Source organism: Eublepharis macularius, chromosome 1, assembly GCF_028583425.1.
Source record: "Eublepharis macularius isolate TG4126 chromosome 1, MPM_Emac_v1.0, whole genome shotgun sequence".
In the NCBI taxonomy this organism is placed as follows: Eukaryota; Metazoa; Chordata; class Lepidosauria; order Squamata; family Eublepharidae; genus Eublepharis; species Eublepharis macularius.
Window position 1 is genome coordinate 212,822,275 of NC_072790.1, and position 17,705 is coordinate 212,839,979.

The 17,705-nt window shown below is 51.3% G+C and overlaps 1 protein-coding gene across 2 annotated transcripts in view; it reads right to left on the reverse strand.

The window, feature by feature from the left end:
- Positions 1 to 17,705, reverse strand: part of CCDC88A (coiled-coil domain containing 88A) — a 241,170-nt gene that overhangs the window by 165,342 nt on the left and 58,123 nt on the right. For both annotated transcript variants that reach the window (XM_054986666.1, XM_054986660.1), the window contains exon 3: positions 17,586 to 17,694. In XM_054986666.1, coding sequence (XP_054842641.1) covers positions 17,586 to 17,694 — 109 coding nt within the window. The remainder of the gene's footprint in view (positions 1 to 17,585; positions 17,695 to 17,705) is intronic.

Here is a 17,705-nt window from a genome sequence, read left to right on the forward strand (position 1 = left end):
TTACAAATCTGGCAATGAGATGCTGAGTTTTTTCTATACAACAAAAATTTTGCAATATATTGTCTACAAATACCCAGTTATATTAATATTCTGTGTGATTAAAATTCAAATATAGGTTGATCTCTTTACTTCCAGCTGTTCACCTTATACATTCTGATAGTTTATATAGAAATATGTTCACAACCATTTAAAGCATATTTTAATATCTGTGGATATTTTAAAAATTACAAATAAAAAATAGAATGGTATCTAAAGATTCTGAAACAATTAACTTAACTGAATATAATAAATTTTGTTTCCATGAGTGATATTTTCTGCTTTTTATAGAATGATATCCAAAATGTGATGCTTCTAATGTGATGTTTTCAATTTGAAAATTAAATACTATTCCAGTATCAAAAAGCTGATTTGACAGAAGCATTACTTCTACACAGTCATATGAAACAAAGGAACAAACAACATATTATATTAACATTTCAAACTGGGATTTTATAACACAGCTGAAAAATACCAAAACATACAGGTGCTACATGGCAAACTGCTCTCTCTAAAATTTTATCATACCTGCCACGGAAATCAGTGTAACATTTTCCCACATAATGATTTTAAAATTAGGAGGTACCAAAAATCCAGAAGTTTTTTAAAACTCATTTTTAGCTCAGTTACGTTCTCGAGTAAGGCTACATGGGCAGCGCAATCCTAAGGCCTGCCACGCCACCAGCAGCCGTGCATTGGTGGAACTGTGGCACCGCCAGTCCACTCCCTAAGGACTTTGATGGGAGAGATACACTGGCAGCTGAGTCTGGCACAGCCTGGAGAGAATTTCCCATATTTGCCTGGCAACGCCAGAAGAATCTTCCAATTGCAGGGCGGCTAGAGTTGACAGCACGGTGAGTGGAAGGGAACAATATAGCCAGTTCATGGGCCAGTTTCCTGTCACCAGCTACTCCCCCACCCCGCAGAGAGCGGGTGTACAGGGCAGAAAGAATCCCGTGATTGAGCTTGCTGCACCCCAACAGAGGCACCTGCCTTGAGAGGAGCCCTGCTGCCTCATAGGGGAGAGTCACACTAAAGGTGCAGAAGGGGTGCCCGTCCATCCACTCAACCAACTCCCATCTCTGACAAAAGCCAGCAGCTGAAGCACCACTCACTTGCAAATCCCACCCACCCTGGCTTGAGAAACTTAAACACTCTCTGTGAAAAGCAAGACCAGGAAGGCAGCAGGACCCAGCTAAGATTGCAGCTGCAGCTCCTGGCACTCTACTGGACTCTTTTCTATTTTCTAAGGTGCTACTGGAATCTTTTCTATTTTGCTGCAGCCCCTGGCACTCAGGATCAGCCCCCCAAGTCTTGGAGAAGCAACTCCGTAGAGATGAGTGGGGACAGGTTCTGAAACGAATGATGGGAATGCCCACTGGATGTGATAGGAGCCACAAATGCCCCTCGACTTGCAGCAGCTCCAGTGAAACACATCACGGCATTGAAAAGATGAAAGGCAAATGCAAGGTGGACACCAAGAGCCAGGCTCCAGTCCCAGGATGCCAGTTTCCAGAGTGGAATGACAACCCGCAGGTCTAGAGAAATTCAGAGATGTATTATTTTGTTACAATAATCATGGAGCGGAGGAATGAATGCCTATTAGGGATGTGCAATGCGGGTTTCCAATTCGGGACAAATACCCAAATTGGACCCGATTTGTAAAGACTCAAGATTTCCGAATCTGGCCAAGCATGCTGGCCCTGATTCAGAAATGCCGAATCAAACCTTCCTGAAGTGTTTCGAGTCGCTTCAGGGATTTCAAACCCCAGCTGGCTCCAGTTGAATTGCAGAGGATCCCCACAGGCCAGCTGGAATTTAAAGGGCCTTTCCTGCCTTCAGCCGGCCCACGGGGAGATGGCATTGCTGCAGACCAGCCGGCATTTAAAGGGTCCTTTCTCTGCCGCTTGCATGGTAGGGAAAGAGCCCTTTCCTGCCTTCAGCCGGCTCCATGGAGAGAGGGGATCTCCTCGCAGGCCAGCTGGCATTTAAAGGGCCCTTTCGGTGCTTCAGCCAGCCTGAGGGCCAGCTGGCGTTTAAAGCAGCAGGGCTCAAGCAGCAGGGAAATGTCCCTTTCCAGGCTTCATTGCACAGCACAGAAAGGGCCCTTTAAATGTCAGGTGGCCGGCAGGGGAATTCCACCCCCCCCCCGCCAGCCAGCTGAAGCGGGGAAAGTATTTCACTCTCGGGTGAAATAAGCAGTGGGGTGGGAAGTTTCGGTGTGCATACTGAAACAGGGCAATAAGCAGTTTCTGAAGCTGTTTGCTGCTTCGGAAATCGCTTATTTCTGATTCTTTTTCCTGCTTCAGAAATTCCAAAGTGGGAAAACCAAATCTTCCTGTCCCTGCACACCCCTGCATAGTATGTACTATGTCATAGACGTAAGAATGGCTTGGGAGTAATATTAAATATGGGGGCCCCAGGGGGGCCTATGGGATCTATGGTTCTTGGGGGTTTAAGGTCTTGGGAGTAGTCCTTGAGTTTCTGGGGTATTTTGTGGCAAATGCTAGTTTGGGGGACTACAGATGGGAAGTAGGTTTCTCTTTTTTGATGGTCTAGAGGAGTGTATATTCCCATCGTTGATTTACAAGGTCAAAGCTTTACTGGGCTAAGCTACTAGGGTTATCAGTTAAGTAGGTTATTTTCTAGTTTGTTTGTAAGAGGTATAATAAGTAAGAGTAGGATGAAGTAAGTGGAAGAGGCAAGTTGGTCAATTTGGATAAATGGTTCTTCTACTGGTTGGCTGCCGATTCAGGTAAGGATTGGATGCTGGCAATGAAAAGTCATAAGATGATTTGTGACAGTGGCTTTGTTGATTGGCCATATGGAGTGTTGGTACTGCTAATAATATTATGATGGATATTGCAAGAGCTAAGACTCCTCCAAGTTTGTTTGGGATTTAGAGTAGGATGGCGTAGGCAAATACCATAGGCAAATAGAAAATATCATTCTGGTTTGATGTGGGGGGGTTATTAGGGGGTTGGCTGGTGTGACATTTTCTGGGTCTCCTAAGAGTGTGGGGTTAAATAGTGTTATTGAAAGTAATAGTATGATTAGGATTATTGCCCCCAGGAGATCTTCACAGGAGAAGTATGGGTGGAATGGGATCTTATCTGTGTTGGTATTTAAGCCTGTGGGGTTGTTAAAGCCTGATTTGTGGATGAATAAAAGGTGCAGTATGACTGTTGCAGAAATAATAAATAATAGAAGGAAGTGGAAGGTGAAGAATTGGGTTAGTGTGGCGTTGTTTACTGAAAATCCGCCCCAAATTCATTGGATGATGGTGGTGCCGATATAGGGGACTACTGATAGTAGGTTGGTGATTACAGCTGTGCCTCAGAAAGATATTTGGCCTCAACGGAGGAGACAGCTGACAAACGTTGTTGCTATTACTAAGAACAGCAAGAGTACTCCGGTGCGTCATGTTTCTTTATACAGGTATGATCCATAGTATAGGCCACATCTGTTTCTGGTCCCAACACTTTAGTAAATAGATTCAAACTAGTAGTTTTTGCACACAGGATATCGAGTCAAGAGGGAAGAGTATTTGAGTATCACAGCACTACCACTGTATGACAAGCAATTCTGTAATGAATACCTTGTCAGAACGAAGTGAAACAAAACAGACACCATCAACCCTCTCTGCACTATGATGCACACCAAGTTAAAACTGTCATCCAAGAGAAATCACAGATAAACCATATTTGGGGGGCACTGATTTAATGTTGGAAAGACTTAGATATAGAATGAGAAACAATACGCAGTCCAATATAACTAGAAAAGAAGGGGATGCTAGAATGGGCAACAACATAATTCATCTATATGCTGTGAGGTGGGGAAGATACAGCACTGAATGATGAAGACTGAGAAAGCATAGAATGAGGTTGCACAGCCATTACAAATAGCATAAAAATAAGGAACAAGAAACAGTATGGACATACCCTAAGATGCTGAAAGGAGCAAGAAAAACAGGGTTTCTCACCTGTAACTGTTGATCGTCGAGTCTCTTCTGTGCAGACACACATTGGGACTGCACAGGCGCAGGCCGGCCGCGGAAAAGATTTTTCTAGCTTTAGAGATGTGAAGGGGACGTTCGGATCCACCGCGCATGCGCGCCGGTGTTCCCGCCAATTTTGAATGCATATATATCCGAACGTCCCCGGCATTCCCTCAGTTCACCTGAGCCGCCGGAGAAATTCAATTAACCAAACACTCACAGCGGGGTAGGTGGGAGGGAATGTGTGTCTGCACAGAAGAGACTCGACGATCAACAGTTACAGGTGAGAAACCCTGTTTATCGTCTTCGTCCTTCTGTGCAGCCCCACATTGGGAGAGTAACTAGCATCTCACCAATGGGGGCGGGTGTGAGTGTCTACTTGAACAAAGACTGCAGGACAGCCGTGCCAACAGCTGATTCACACCGTGCATGCACGTCCACAGAGTAATGTTTGACGAAAGTGTCTGCCGTAGACCATGTCGCAGCCTGGCAGACGTCCCGGAGCGGCACTCCTCGCAGGAAGGCAGCAGAAGCAGCTTGCGCTCGAGTGGAGTGAGCAGTAACCAACAAAGGGCATCGGACTCCAGCTTGCAGATAACAGAGTTTAATTGTAGACACAATCCAGCGAGAGATGGACTGGGCAGAGGCAGGTGAGCCCTTGCGAGGGCCAGAGTAACATAAAAACAGGGCAGGAGACTTCCTGAAACATTTGATGCGATGCAAATAAAACAATAAAGCACGTTTTACATCCAAAATGTGCAGTGCCCGTTCCCCTGGGGATGATGGTGTTGGAAAAAAGGAAGGGAGGAACATTTTTTGCTGCAGGTGAAACTTCGAGACCACCTTGGGTAGAAACTCCATGCTAGTGTGGAGCATGACCGTACCAGGGAAAAACTGCAGCAAGGGAGGGTCACACCGCAGGGCAGACAACTCCCCAACTCATCTAGAGGACGTGACCGCCACCAGGAAGGCCACCTTTTGTGTGAGCAAAGGCAGGGGACAAGTGGACAGAGGCTCAAAGGGCCGGAGCATTAGTTGGGAGAGAACCAGGGACAGACTCCATTGAGGAAGGGGAGGGGCCCTAGGAGGGAAGGTCTTGAACAGGCCCTTCAGGAACTGCTTGGAAAGCCAGTGGGTAAAAACGGTCTTTCCATCAATCTGCTCATGGAAAGCAGAGATTGCAGCCATGTGGACTTTAACGCTCGAGAAGGCTAGACCCTGCGAGCACAAATACAGGAGGTAGTCGAGAATCACAGGCAAAGGGCAATCAAAAGGAGAGACCCCTTTTGGGGCCAACCAGCGGGAAAACGTGACCACTTCCTCTGGTAGGACAGCCTGGTAGATGGCTTCCGGGCATTTAGAATGACCTTAAGGACCTCCGAGGAGAGGCCTACTCCGGGGCGCACAGGAGCCAGGCAGCCAGACTCAGAACTGCCACGTTGTGGTGCCTGACCCCGTCCCTGACTAATAGGTCCGGGGCCGGTGGCAGTGCCAGGCAGCGCCCCCATGAAAGGGAGAGCAAGAGAGGGAACCAATCCTGGCGAGGCCATTGCGGGGCAATTAGGATACAGTGGGCGCTGAAGGCCCTGACCCTGGAGAGGACCTTTTGCATGAGCGGGAAGGACGGGAAGGCATAAAAGAGCCCTGGGGACCAGGGTATTTGGAAGGCATCCCCTAGGGAGTGACGGCCAATTCCGGCCCGGGAGCAGAACAGCGGGGCCTGCTTGTTGTGGGCCGTGGCGAAGAGGTCGATCACCGGTGTACCCCATTTGTGGAAAACCTGGTTGAGGTAAGCCCTGTTGAGGGACCACTCGTGTTGAGGCAGAAACACCCTGCTCAATGTGTCTGCCGCGGTGTTGAGCTCCCCGGCAATGTGCACGGCCCTGGGAAGGACGTTGTTGACCATGGCCCATTTCCAGAGAGTCGTTGCTTTCCTGCAGAGCTTGAGCGAGACTGTTCCTCCCTGCTTGTTGAGGTAATAGCAGGCCGTGGTATTGTCCGACAGGACCTGAACCCTCCTGTTCCGAATGACATCTGCAAAAGAAGCAAGGGAGTAACGGATCGCCCTAAGCTCTAAGAGGTTGATATGCATGGCTGCCTCAGTTGGGGACCAAATACCTTGGGCAGAGAGCCGCCCACAGCGCCCTCCCCATCCCAAGTTGGAGGCGTCAGTAAAGACAGTGACCTCTGCCAAGAAGGGGCCGAAAGGGCATCCCTTGGACAGGTTTTCAGGGACAGTCCACCAGGCCAGAGAGCGCTGCACCACCCTGGGGATGGAGAACCTCTGGTGCTGGCCCACAGTGAGGGGGTTATACCTCCGGACAAACCAGTTTTGCAGAGGCCTCATATGCAGGCGTGCAAAGAAAACCACCCCTGTGGAGGAGGCCATAAGGCCTAGCAAAGTCTGGATCAAAAGGGCAGTTTGATACCGGTTGTGCGAAAAATGACGGGCTAAAGAGGAAAGCCTGGTCAAGCGATCCGGAGGCAGGTAGGCTCTGCCCTGCAGAGAATCGAAGTGAACCCCAATAAACCTAATGGCCGTGCCCGGAGTCAGGACAGACTTATCCCCATTAACCACCAAGCCCAACCTAGCCAGCACAGATAAAGTGAGGGCAATATGGGCCTGGAGGGAGTCAGCTGAGGGTCCCACAAGGAGCCAGTCATCCAGGTACGGGTAGATAAAGCATCCGCTGGACCGTAGGTATGCCACCACGGTGGCCATGCACTTCGTGAAAACCCTGGGCGCAGAGGCCAGCCCAAAGGGCAACACCGTATATTCATATACAGAACCCCCATAGACAAACAGCAGGTATTTCCTGTGGCCCTCGAAGATGGAAATGTGGAAGTAGGTGTCTTTCAAGTCTAGAATGGCTAACCAGACGCCCACCTCCAGGAGCTCTATGACCCGTGCCAGGGTCAGCATCCGAAACTTTTCAACCTTCAAATAACCGTTGAGGCCCCTAAGATCCAATATGGGCCGAGAACCTCCATCCTTCTTATCCACAAGGAAGTATCGTGAGTAGAATCCCCAAGGGGAAGTAGCAACATTGACCACCCGGACAGCACCTTTGTTAACCAACTCCACAACATTATTGAACAACACAACATCACAACATGGAGAATAACGGGGAGGGAGAGAAAGGGGAGGTGCATCGGTAAACATCAATTTGTAACGATGGGCCACAATAGACAGGACCCAAGTGTCAGAGGTAACAAGTTGCCAACAGGACAAAAAAGGCCGAAACCTGTCCAAGAACCTGGCAGAAGAGGGAGTGTCCTCAGAGGCCAACTGGGGAGCGTTCAGGCTTAGTCAGAAGACCAAGGGCTTCTGCACACAGGTCGAAGGCTTAGGTGAGGAGGGCTGTTGCCTGCCCTTGGACCGGCCGGAGCGCCTGGAAGAATGACGCTGTTGGGCAGAGTAGGATCGGTGGCCATAAGACTGGCCCGAGAAGAATCGCCCTTGACGCTGCTGGTAAGGCTGGTAAGGGGTCTGGTAGGATCAGAACCGACCATAACGATACCTCGGACCCGACGGCAGAGCTGAGGGGGCGACTCCCAGGGACTTTGCTGTCTGCTGATTCTTTCTCATCAAGGAGAGGGAGTCATCCGTCTTCTCCGAGAAGAGCTGCGGGCCTTCAAAGGGGAAATCCTCCACATTCGCCCTCTTCTCCGGCAGCAGGGCCGTGGACTGAAGCCATGCGTGCCGACGCAGGACCACCGAAGTCGCCATCGTGCGCACTGCAGAGTCGGCAGCGTCCTTGCCCGCTGTCATCTGTTGTTTTGACAGCCTTATGGCCTCAGCTTGGAGAGCCTTCACCAAGTGGCGGCGATCCTCGGGGAGATCGGAAATGTAAGAGGACAGCCGTTTCCACAGGAACAAATTGTAGGATCCCATTATGGCCTGGAAGTTGGCAATACGGAATCCCAAGGACGCGGACGAGTAGAGTTTCCTGCCCATGCCATCCAGCTTCCTGCCTTCTCGGTCTGCCGGGGCCGACGAGGAACCAGAACGGAACCGAGCCTGACCTTCCTCAGCTACGATGGAAGAGGGCTTAGGGTGAGTGAAGAGGTACAAGCAGTCGTCCTGTTTCAGACGGTAGTACCTCTCAACCTTTTTTGCTGTCGCCGGAAGGGACGCCGGAGTCTGCCAGATCGCAAGAGCGTTGTCTACGAAATCCTCCACGGGGGGAAACGCCACCGATGCGGGGGACCCAGAATACAGCGCCTCTAGCAGCTTGCTTTTGGGCTTGGAAGTCGTGGAGGAAACGTCAATCTCCAGAGCGGCAGCCATTCTCACCATCTGCTCGGAGAACACTCTGTAGTCATCGTTCGGGGACGACGAACGGAGCTCACCCACGGTGTCATCCGGGGAAGGGTCAGAAGGACCATCCGAAGAACACTCCGACGGTGAGGCCAGACCCTCCTCATCCTCGGAATCCGAAAATTCCGGCGATGTCTGCGTCGGAACCGAAGCCCGGCGATCGGCCGGAGCTGATGGACGAGCCACAGGAACCGAAGGATGGAGAAGGATGCCCGCTGGAGGAGCAGACGCAGGGAGCCCGACCGGCTGAGTCGGAACGGAAGGCTGTGGAATCGAAGCGTGCTGCAGGAAGGGCACGGACTGCTGAAACCAGGCCACGAAATCCTGCCAGGAGGCCATGTTCCCAACTCCCGGGACAGGCTGACAAGGAGGCAGAGGAGCAGGCATCGGGGCAGGCCAGCGAAATGGTGTTGGAACCGACGAGGTACACGGCAGCGGAACGGAGGCCTTCGAAGGCACCGGGGCGGACGGTAGGGAGCACTCAAAGGGTTGGAACGGCCCCGAGAAAGACGGGAACGGCAGGAATCCCTCCGGAACCGATGGAGGAGGCGTGCAGGGAGGCGACGGGGTGTGGAGACTCACCACATCGTCGGGTATCAGGACCGGTTCGGCCGGAGTACCAGGTCGCACAGTCGGAGCCGGGGATGGTGCACGGCCCTTGGCTTTCGACTTTGCCTTGGCCTTTTTCGGCGGGGGCTCCGAAGCAGCCTCTGTAGCCGAAGCTTTGGAGGACCTTGGCTTGGACGAGGAACTCTTCTTTGCCTTCCGGCTCGAAGGACGATCCCCGGAACCGGAGTCAGACCGGGCCTCCGGAACGGGTTGCCCCGTCGGTTCCAATTGAAGCGGCTCTGGCGACTTACGAGACGGCGCCGGTGACGGAGCGGCAGAGCGGGGCCTATCCCCCGATGAGCCCGATAGTTTGGGGGGGAGAAGGTTGGCATCCCACAAGAAGGCACGGAGCCTGGCCTTCCGATCACTCCTTGCCTTCGGAGTGAAGGACATACAAATAGAACAACGCTCCACGACATGCCCCTCGCCCAGGCAGATGAGGCAGAGCTCATGGCTGTCCGAGTGCGTCATTTTAGTGCCGCATTTCAGACACTTCTTAAACAAGGACGTCTGAGACATCTTGAACGGTACCTCCCGACGACTGACAGGGGAAAGATACCGACCAGAACTCCAAAGAGACACTGAGAGAACGAAGACAAATAACGCTAGAGAAGAACCTTTTCCAACGGCGGCGAAAAAGGAACTGAGGGAATGCCGGGGACGTTCGGATATATATGCATTCAAAATTGGCGGGAACAGCGGCGCGCATGCGCGGTGGATCCGAACATCCCCTTCACATCTCTAAAGCTAGAAAAATCTTTTCCGCGGCCGGCCTGCGCCTGCGCAGTCCCAATGTGGGGCTGCACAGAAGGACGAAGACGATCTTTAGTATTTTGAAAGGAAAAACAGGTAAAAAAATGTAATGGTAAGATTTCAGAATTTGCTAATGTTTAGAGAACAGGAGAAGGTGAATAGTATCAGATATAGAGCACAAACTGATTCTGAATCCACTTCAATGCAGACATGCTGACATTAAAATACGTGTCCAACAACTGCTGCTGTCTCATTTGTAGGCTTAACATGTGCCTGCTTATGGTGGGCAATCTCCCAGTGATTTGTTCCAGTGGCCACTGCTGCTTGGCCTAGACACTGGCATGTCACTTCTGGGTAACATCTGGAAGTGCCAATGAGTAGCTCTACAAATTTCTGGGAACTCTATGGTAAAACCACTGTCACTTCTGGATTGTACCTGGAAGTGATGTGGTGCTGTCACCAAAGCATGCCCCCCACATCCCTGGCCTCCAATTCTCCTGCTGGTTGCCAGGCTCAGCAACCCTATTTATCTGCCACTTCAAAAGAAAGAAAGGCAAAGGGGGGAGAGATTTATGTGATAGTAGTACAAATATAGTGCTGCAAGTTAATTGTTCATTCACAGTTAATCAAATAGGAGTGACGCCAGTATAAACAGGTTTCGCTTACCGTAACTGTTGTTCATCTAGGTCTTCCGTGCAGGCACACATGGGACTGCGCACGCGCAGGCCTGCCGATACCGGAGATTTTTATAGCTCAAAGCCACCAGGGGGCGCTCTCGCCTTCCACCGCGCATGCGCGGCCATTTTCCCGCCTAAATGGACTATAGAAGGCGGAGCGCCCCACACATACCCTCAGTTCCCCTTTCGCCGCCGTACTACTCTCAATTTTACCATACAGCGGGGAAGGAGGGAGGGCATGTGTGCCTGCACGGAAGACCTAGATGAACAACAGTTACGGTAAGCGAAACCTGTTTTTCATCCACGGTCTTCCTGTGCAGTCCCACATGGGAGATTATAAAGCTTAATACCTGGGTGGAGGTGCCACAGTAAAGTCACTCAAAAATAGAATGCAACACTGCGGTGCCCACTGCAGTCTCCTTCCGGTCCAGGACGTCCAGCGCATAATGCTTGATAAAGGTATCCGCTGAAGCCCACGTCGCCGCTCTACACATGTCATGCAGAGGAACACCTCTCAGCAGAGCCGCAGATGACGCCAAGGACCTAGTGGAATGGGCATGCCTCCAAAGGACAAGGTAAATGAGCAGAATCATAACATGTTAAAACTGTTTGAACAACCCATCTCGCAATAGACTGAGATGTCGCTTTCTTTCCCCTCTTTTGTCCTGCAAAACAGACAAACAAATTAGAATCCAAACGAAAAGGCTTGGTACGATCCAAGTAAAAGAGAAGAGCCCTGCGCACGTCCAACGAATGGAGGGCCCTCTCCGCATCAGAAGACTGCATCGGGAAAAAAACAGGTAAGGCAATGTCCTGAGACAAATGAAACTGAGACACCACCTTAGGTAAAAAGTCAACTTTAGTCCGTAAGACCACCTTGTCCGCATGAAACTTCAAATAGGGGGGTTCTGACGAAAGCGCAGCCAATTCCCCCACCCTTCTGGCTGAAGTGATCGCCACCAAGAAAGCCACCTTCAAAGTAAGGTAGCGTAAAGGACAGGTAGCTAGAGGCTCAAAAGGTTTAGACATCAATCTAGTCAAGACTAGCGGTAAAGACCACTGAGGGACAATAGCCCGAACAGGGGGGTACAAATTATTCAGTCCTCGGAGAAACAATTTCGAAGTGTAGTGGGAGAAGACTGATTTCCTGTCTATAGGAGGATGGAATGCCGAAATTGCTGCCAAATATACTTTAACAGAACTATTGGCCAAACCCCCTAATTTAATCTCCCAAAGGAATTCCAAAACCTCAGGCAAAGAGGAAGAGAAAGGGTCCAGATTCCGGCTGCGGCACCACCCAGAAAAGCGTTCCCATTTGAACGCATAGGACTGTCTCGTGGAAAGGCGTCTAGCATTCAATAAAACATGAGCTACAGCTTCAGAAAACCCCGATTGTGAATTATCAGCCACGCTGTCAGTTTGAGTCGTTGAATGTCGCGATGCAAAACCCCGTGCCAGGACAGAAGGTCTGGAACGAGTGGCAATCTGATCGACTGCGACTGCAATCGAAGGAGAGTGTGAAACCAAGGTTGTCTCGGCCAAAAAGGGGCTATCAGTATGACCGTCGCCCCCTCCCCTTGGATTTTGCTCAGAACCCTGGCCAACAGGGGGAATGGGGGAAATGCATAACACAGAGGACCCGACCACTCGACTTGAAATGCATCCCCATCGGACCCGGGGCCTAGACCCCCCCTGGAGCAATAGCGATGGGCCTTGCGATTGTCCAGTGTGGCAAAGAGGTCCAGTTCCGGGAAACCCCACATCGAGAAGATCGGAACGAGATACTTGTCCCGAAGAGACCATTCGTGAACATCCCGGTGTAGTCTGCTCAGCTGATCTGCTTGGAGATTCTCCACCCCCGGGATGTGTACCGCTCTCAGCCAAACCGAGTTCTGTATGGCCCAAGTCCCCAGCTTCATCGCCTCGGTACAAAGGGTCGCCGATGCCGTGCCACCCTGTTTGTTGACATAAAACATTGCAGTCGTGTTGTCCGTCAACACTTGCACTGATTTGTTGCGCACGGTATCTGAAAAGGAGATCAGTGCATTTGAAATAGCCCTAAGCTCAAGGAGATTAATATGTTCCGAGCGTTCGGCCTGAGACCATGTGCCGTGAGCATAAGCACCCTCACAGTGAGCTCCCCAACCCAACAGGGAAGCATCAGTGGTTACGGACAAGTGAGTTTGACGATAGCCAAACTCCACACCCTTAAATAGATTCGCATCTGCAAGCCACCATTCTAACGAGGCCACCACCCGTCGAGGGACTGATAAACGTTTGTTCTGGGAATCAGAGTTGGGAGAAAAACTGGCATTAAACCACATTTGTAATGGCCGCATGAACAGCCTGGCGAACGGAACCACAGCCGTAGTAGAGGCCAAACAACCCAAGAGAGTCTGGATAAAATGAGCTGATTGAAAACGGCAGCGCTGCAGCCGAAGGACCATGCCCTTAATCCTGGCCGCCCTGTCTGAGGGCAGGAAGCCAGCATTTTTGATCCCATCCAAGACTACCCCTATAAATTGTACAGACCGTACTGGGGTCAATTTTGACTTTTTCTGATTAACGAAAAGACCTAACCTAAGACATAAATCTAAAGTCAGGGATACTTGGGTAAACACGTCATCAGCAGAACTTCCAACCAGGAGCCAATCATCCAGGTATGGGAAGATTCGACAGCCCTGTAACCTCAGATGGGCCACCACCACAGCTATACATTTCGTAAAGACCCTAGGAGCAGTAGCTAAACCAAAGGGTAAAACCCGGTACTGGTAAATTTTACCATCATAAGTAAAACGTAAATACTTCTTGTGTTCGGGAAAAATGGAGATATGGAAATAAGCATCCTTCAAATCAAGGACAGCAAACCAGGAGTGTCTAGGCAAAAGGGTCAGAACCATTTGCAAAGTGACCATTTTAAATTTTTGAATTTTTATCATTTATTAAGGGCCCGTAGGTCTAAAATGGGTCGAAGACCACCATCTTTCTTTTCCACCAGAAACAGGTTAGAGTAAAAACCGAAGGGGGCAGGATCACAGGGCACCTCTTCAATTGCACCCTTCTGAATCAGGGTGGCCAATTCAGTTAAGATCTCCGTATGAGGAGGTCCGGAAGAAAAGACAGGGAGACTCAGGTAAGGTAAACTCACAAACTCAACTTTATAACCATACTGAACAATATCAGAAACCCAAACATCGGAACCGATGGACAGCCACTCCCTCCAGTAAGCATGTAGCCTGAACCCAAACATAGGCTCAGGTCCCTGTAATTGTCAGAATTGCTTCTGGGCGTGGGGGGCATCCTTAGCCTGTTGATGCTGAGAACCAGGCTTGGGACGGTGACCTTGTCTGCGCCTGGAAAAGGATTGTTGAGGGCTCTGGTAACTCCTCTGAGACTGATACGAATACCCCTGATAAGGCTGGTACCGATATGATCTGCCCCGCTGAGAAGATCTGAAGTAAGGTCTGGCGGGATGCTGAGGAGCCTGGTGCAGAACACCATAGGACCGTGCTGTGAGACGATCCGTTCTCTTTTTCGACAGGTATTCATCTGTCTTCTCAGAAAAAAGGAGCGTCCCTTCAAAAGGTAAGTCCTCTACTTTGTTCCTCGTCTCAGGCGGGAGAGCAGTCGTGCGGAGCCACGCAAATCGCCGCAAAACCACTGCAGAGAGCAAGGAACGTGCAGACGTATCGGACAAACTCCTGCTCGTATTAATCTGGTGTCTCGAGAGGCGGGTGGCCTCCTCTTGGATGACACGCAGGAGGGTCCGCTGGTCTTCAGGGAGTTTGGGAAGGAAAGCAGCCACTTTCTTCCACAGGAAGAGCTGGTAAGCCGACATCATAGCCGCATAGTTAGCCACTTTGATGGCAAAAGCAGCAGAAGTGTACAATTTCCTCCCTAGAGTATCAATCTTTCTACTGTCTTTGTCAGTAGGAGCCGACATGGAACCTTGTTTGCCTCTTGCCTGCATCTCCTCAGTGACTAAGGAGGAAGGAGGTGGATGGACAGCCAAGAACGGATGGTTTTCGTCCTTTGTACGATAAAGGCCTTCCACTTTTCGGTTAGTGGCGGGGATAGAAGCAGGCTTAACATTGAGCTTCTTCCACAACTCAACAAAACCATCGATCAGCGGAAAGGCTACGGAAGGAGTGGAACCTGAGTAGATATGCTGGTAGATCTTATCAGTAAATTTCGACTCCGTAGAGGTCGTTTCCAAATCCAGTGCTTTAGCCATTCGCTGAAGCAATTCATTATAGGCCCTGAAGTCGTCCGTCGGCGAAGGTTCTTCCGCTGGGCCAAGTTCAGCATCAGGTGAATCCGAAGGAGGGGACTCATAACTCCTTGGTCGGTTCCGACGGTAATCAACCTCAGAAAGGTGTGGTGTTCCATGCGAGTCGCCATAGGATCGGATCCGAAAGGAAGGAGACATCGAGTCCCTTCGAAAAGAGCGGTCCGATCGGAGCGGACTATCCCCCATGTAGTATGAGGCCGCCCGGCCCTCACTGCTGTATCGCTCCCTCGATCGGCTCCGAGTCGGGTACGGGCTGTATCTACGGCCCGATCCACTCCGATAACTCCGACCCAATCTGATGGACCCGGATTCATGGGAGGTCGATCGCGGACGTCCCGTAGGGGTCGGGGGTTTCTCTACCGGAACCGGGTCCTCCTGAGAAGAGGTCAAGACAGGAACCGGGTCGGGATCCTTGCGCCTCTTTTCCGGTGGGTCGGAACCGAGCGCACCCGAAGGGGTCGGTAGCGGAGAGGAGAGTAACTGCTCCAGAACCGCCTTGTCCCTTTTGGAAGAGTGTTTTCTCTTCTTCTTCTTGTCAGAGTCGGACGGAGCGGATGGTTCTCCCGCTGTCTCCGAAACGACTGCACCCTGAGACGGTGGAGGCGTCGGTCTTGACACCGAAGGTGTCCGGCTCCGAGACGCAGCTCGATCCAAGGCTGGTGCAGCAGATGAAGTCGAGGGCGGTCGGCTCCGAGGGAGCTTCGGAACCGATGGTGCTGGTTCCGACGCGCTCCGAACCGAGGAGGACGAGCGATCTCTCGGTCTCGACTCCGAATGACTCGGGGAAGGTAAGGCGCGAGGGGTCCTCGAGCTCACGGTTTCGGCCGGCCGAGGAGTGGATCCGGGCGCAGCAGATGGAGGTGCCTTCGCCGGAGGGTCCACAACAGACATAGCACGTTGCCACAGCGAGGCGTGCAAACGGTCCGCCCTCTCCGCCCTGGCCTTCGAAGTAAAGGCACGGCAATGTTTACAGGCCTGGGTATTATGGGTTTCCCCGAGGCAATAAAGGCAATTAGAATGGCCGTCTGACCTGGTCATCTTTCGATTACAGGAGACGCATCGTTTGAACAAAGCAGTATCCGACATCGCGAACGAGTAGAAGAGCCAAAAACCTCATCTATCGGCGGCGAAAAGGAAACTGAGGGTATGTGTGGGGCGCTCCGCCTTCTATAGTCCATTTAGGTGGGAAAATGGCCGCGCATGCGCGGTGGAAGGCGAGAGCGCCCCCTGGTGGCTTTGAGCTATAAAAATCTCCGGTATCGGCAGGCCTGCGCGTGCGCAGTCCCATGTGGGACTGCACAGGAAGACCGTGGATGAACATATACTTCCTTCCCCCTATCACCAGCATCAAACGTCAGTTAAGTGCAAACTTTGCTTAGCCCAAAATGAGAGTAACATCAGTTATGACCAAAATTAGGCCCAATAGAAGAAATTTGCAGAAACAAAGTGATTGGGAATAAACATGGCCCTCCGCCAAGGATTAAACAACTCAGTGTAAAATTTTGTTTACTCTTCTAATCAATCATTAGTAATTCAAAGTATGCTTTTCCATGTGCCTAACTGTTGCCTCTTTAAATGGCCAAACAGACATGTAATGTAGATTATTAATAATCTGTAATACATCATAACAAAGTTTAATTACACGATATTTCAGCAGGGCCGGATCGAGGGGGGGGTAGTCTGCCCCCGGCGCCACCAGGGAGGGGGCACTGGGAGCAGCTGCCAGCTGCCAGAGGGTGCAGGCAGCAGCGCGGGCAGCCTCGCAGCCCCCCGCGCTGCATTTTGCCTGCCCTGCAAGACTGGGGGCGGCTGGCTTGCTGCGCACCCCCTGTCCTGCAGGGCTGGCAAAAGGCAGCGTGTGGGGCTGCGGGGCCACCTGCGAAATTCACCTGCCCCGCAGGACAGGGGGCGGCCAGCCGCCCCGTCCTGCAGGGCAGGCGAATGGCGCGGGCGGCTGCACTGCCTTTTGCCTGCCCTGCAGGGCAGGGGGTGCGTGGCAAGCCAGCCGCCCCCTGTCCTGCGGGGCAGGCGAATGGCGCGGGCAGCCTCGCAGCCCCCCACGCTGCTTTTGCCTGCCCTGCAGGGCAGGGGGTGCGCGGCAAGCCAGCTGCCCCCTGTCCTGTGGGGCAGGCGAAAGCAGAGCGGGGGGCCACGCTGCCTTTTCCCTGCCCTGAAGGGCAGGGGGTGCGCAGCAAGCTGGTCGCCCCCTGTCCTGCGGGGTAGGTGAAAGCAGTGCGGGGGGCTGTGAGGACGCCCGCGCCATTCGCCTGTGGGGAGGCGAATGGCGCGGGCGGCTTTCCAGCCCCGCACGCTGCCTCCGTTCCACCCTGTGTGATGATGTCACCGAAGTGACGTCATCACGAAGTGCGGGGAGTGCGCACGTGCGAGGTGGCCGGCCAAGGGTTGCCCCGGGCGTGGGCAACCCTAGATCCGGCACTGTATTTCAGCTCCTTCCAGATAGATAATTAAAAAGCAGATCACATTCCACATCATGCCTGTTTTAAGATGTTATGAACAAACTGCACTTCGTTCATGATGACCTTAAGCCGGCTTTATTTGAGTTCTCACACTCCCTCTCTCTCCTCATATACAGGGCAGAAACTGAATAATTTCTGTATCAAAAGTTAGATCTAATCTTAATTTGTTGTGATGTTCAACTTTAAGCATTTAACCAAACTGGAGCTTGGTTCTTGCCCAGAATGAGATTCTAAAGCAAGATTACACTGTGATGTAGGTGTAGAAGCATGTGAATAAGCCACATTCAAAATGAACACGTCAGTCTGCTTGTGATGTCTGAATACAGCTTGTATCTCAAATCTCAACTCAGCCATTGTAGACAAAGTGTTTTAGTTGAAAATATCTTTTTTAATGTTAAAAATGGGGGAGAGGGCAATCACTTACCTGATAGTATGATTTAACTTGCCTCACCAAAACAGACAAATTTTGAATTCTAATTGATGCATCATTGTTGACTTTCTTATTTACTCTCTGACTGGTAGCTTTGGGGTTGCTGAAATTTAA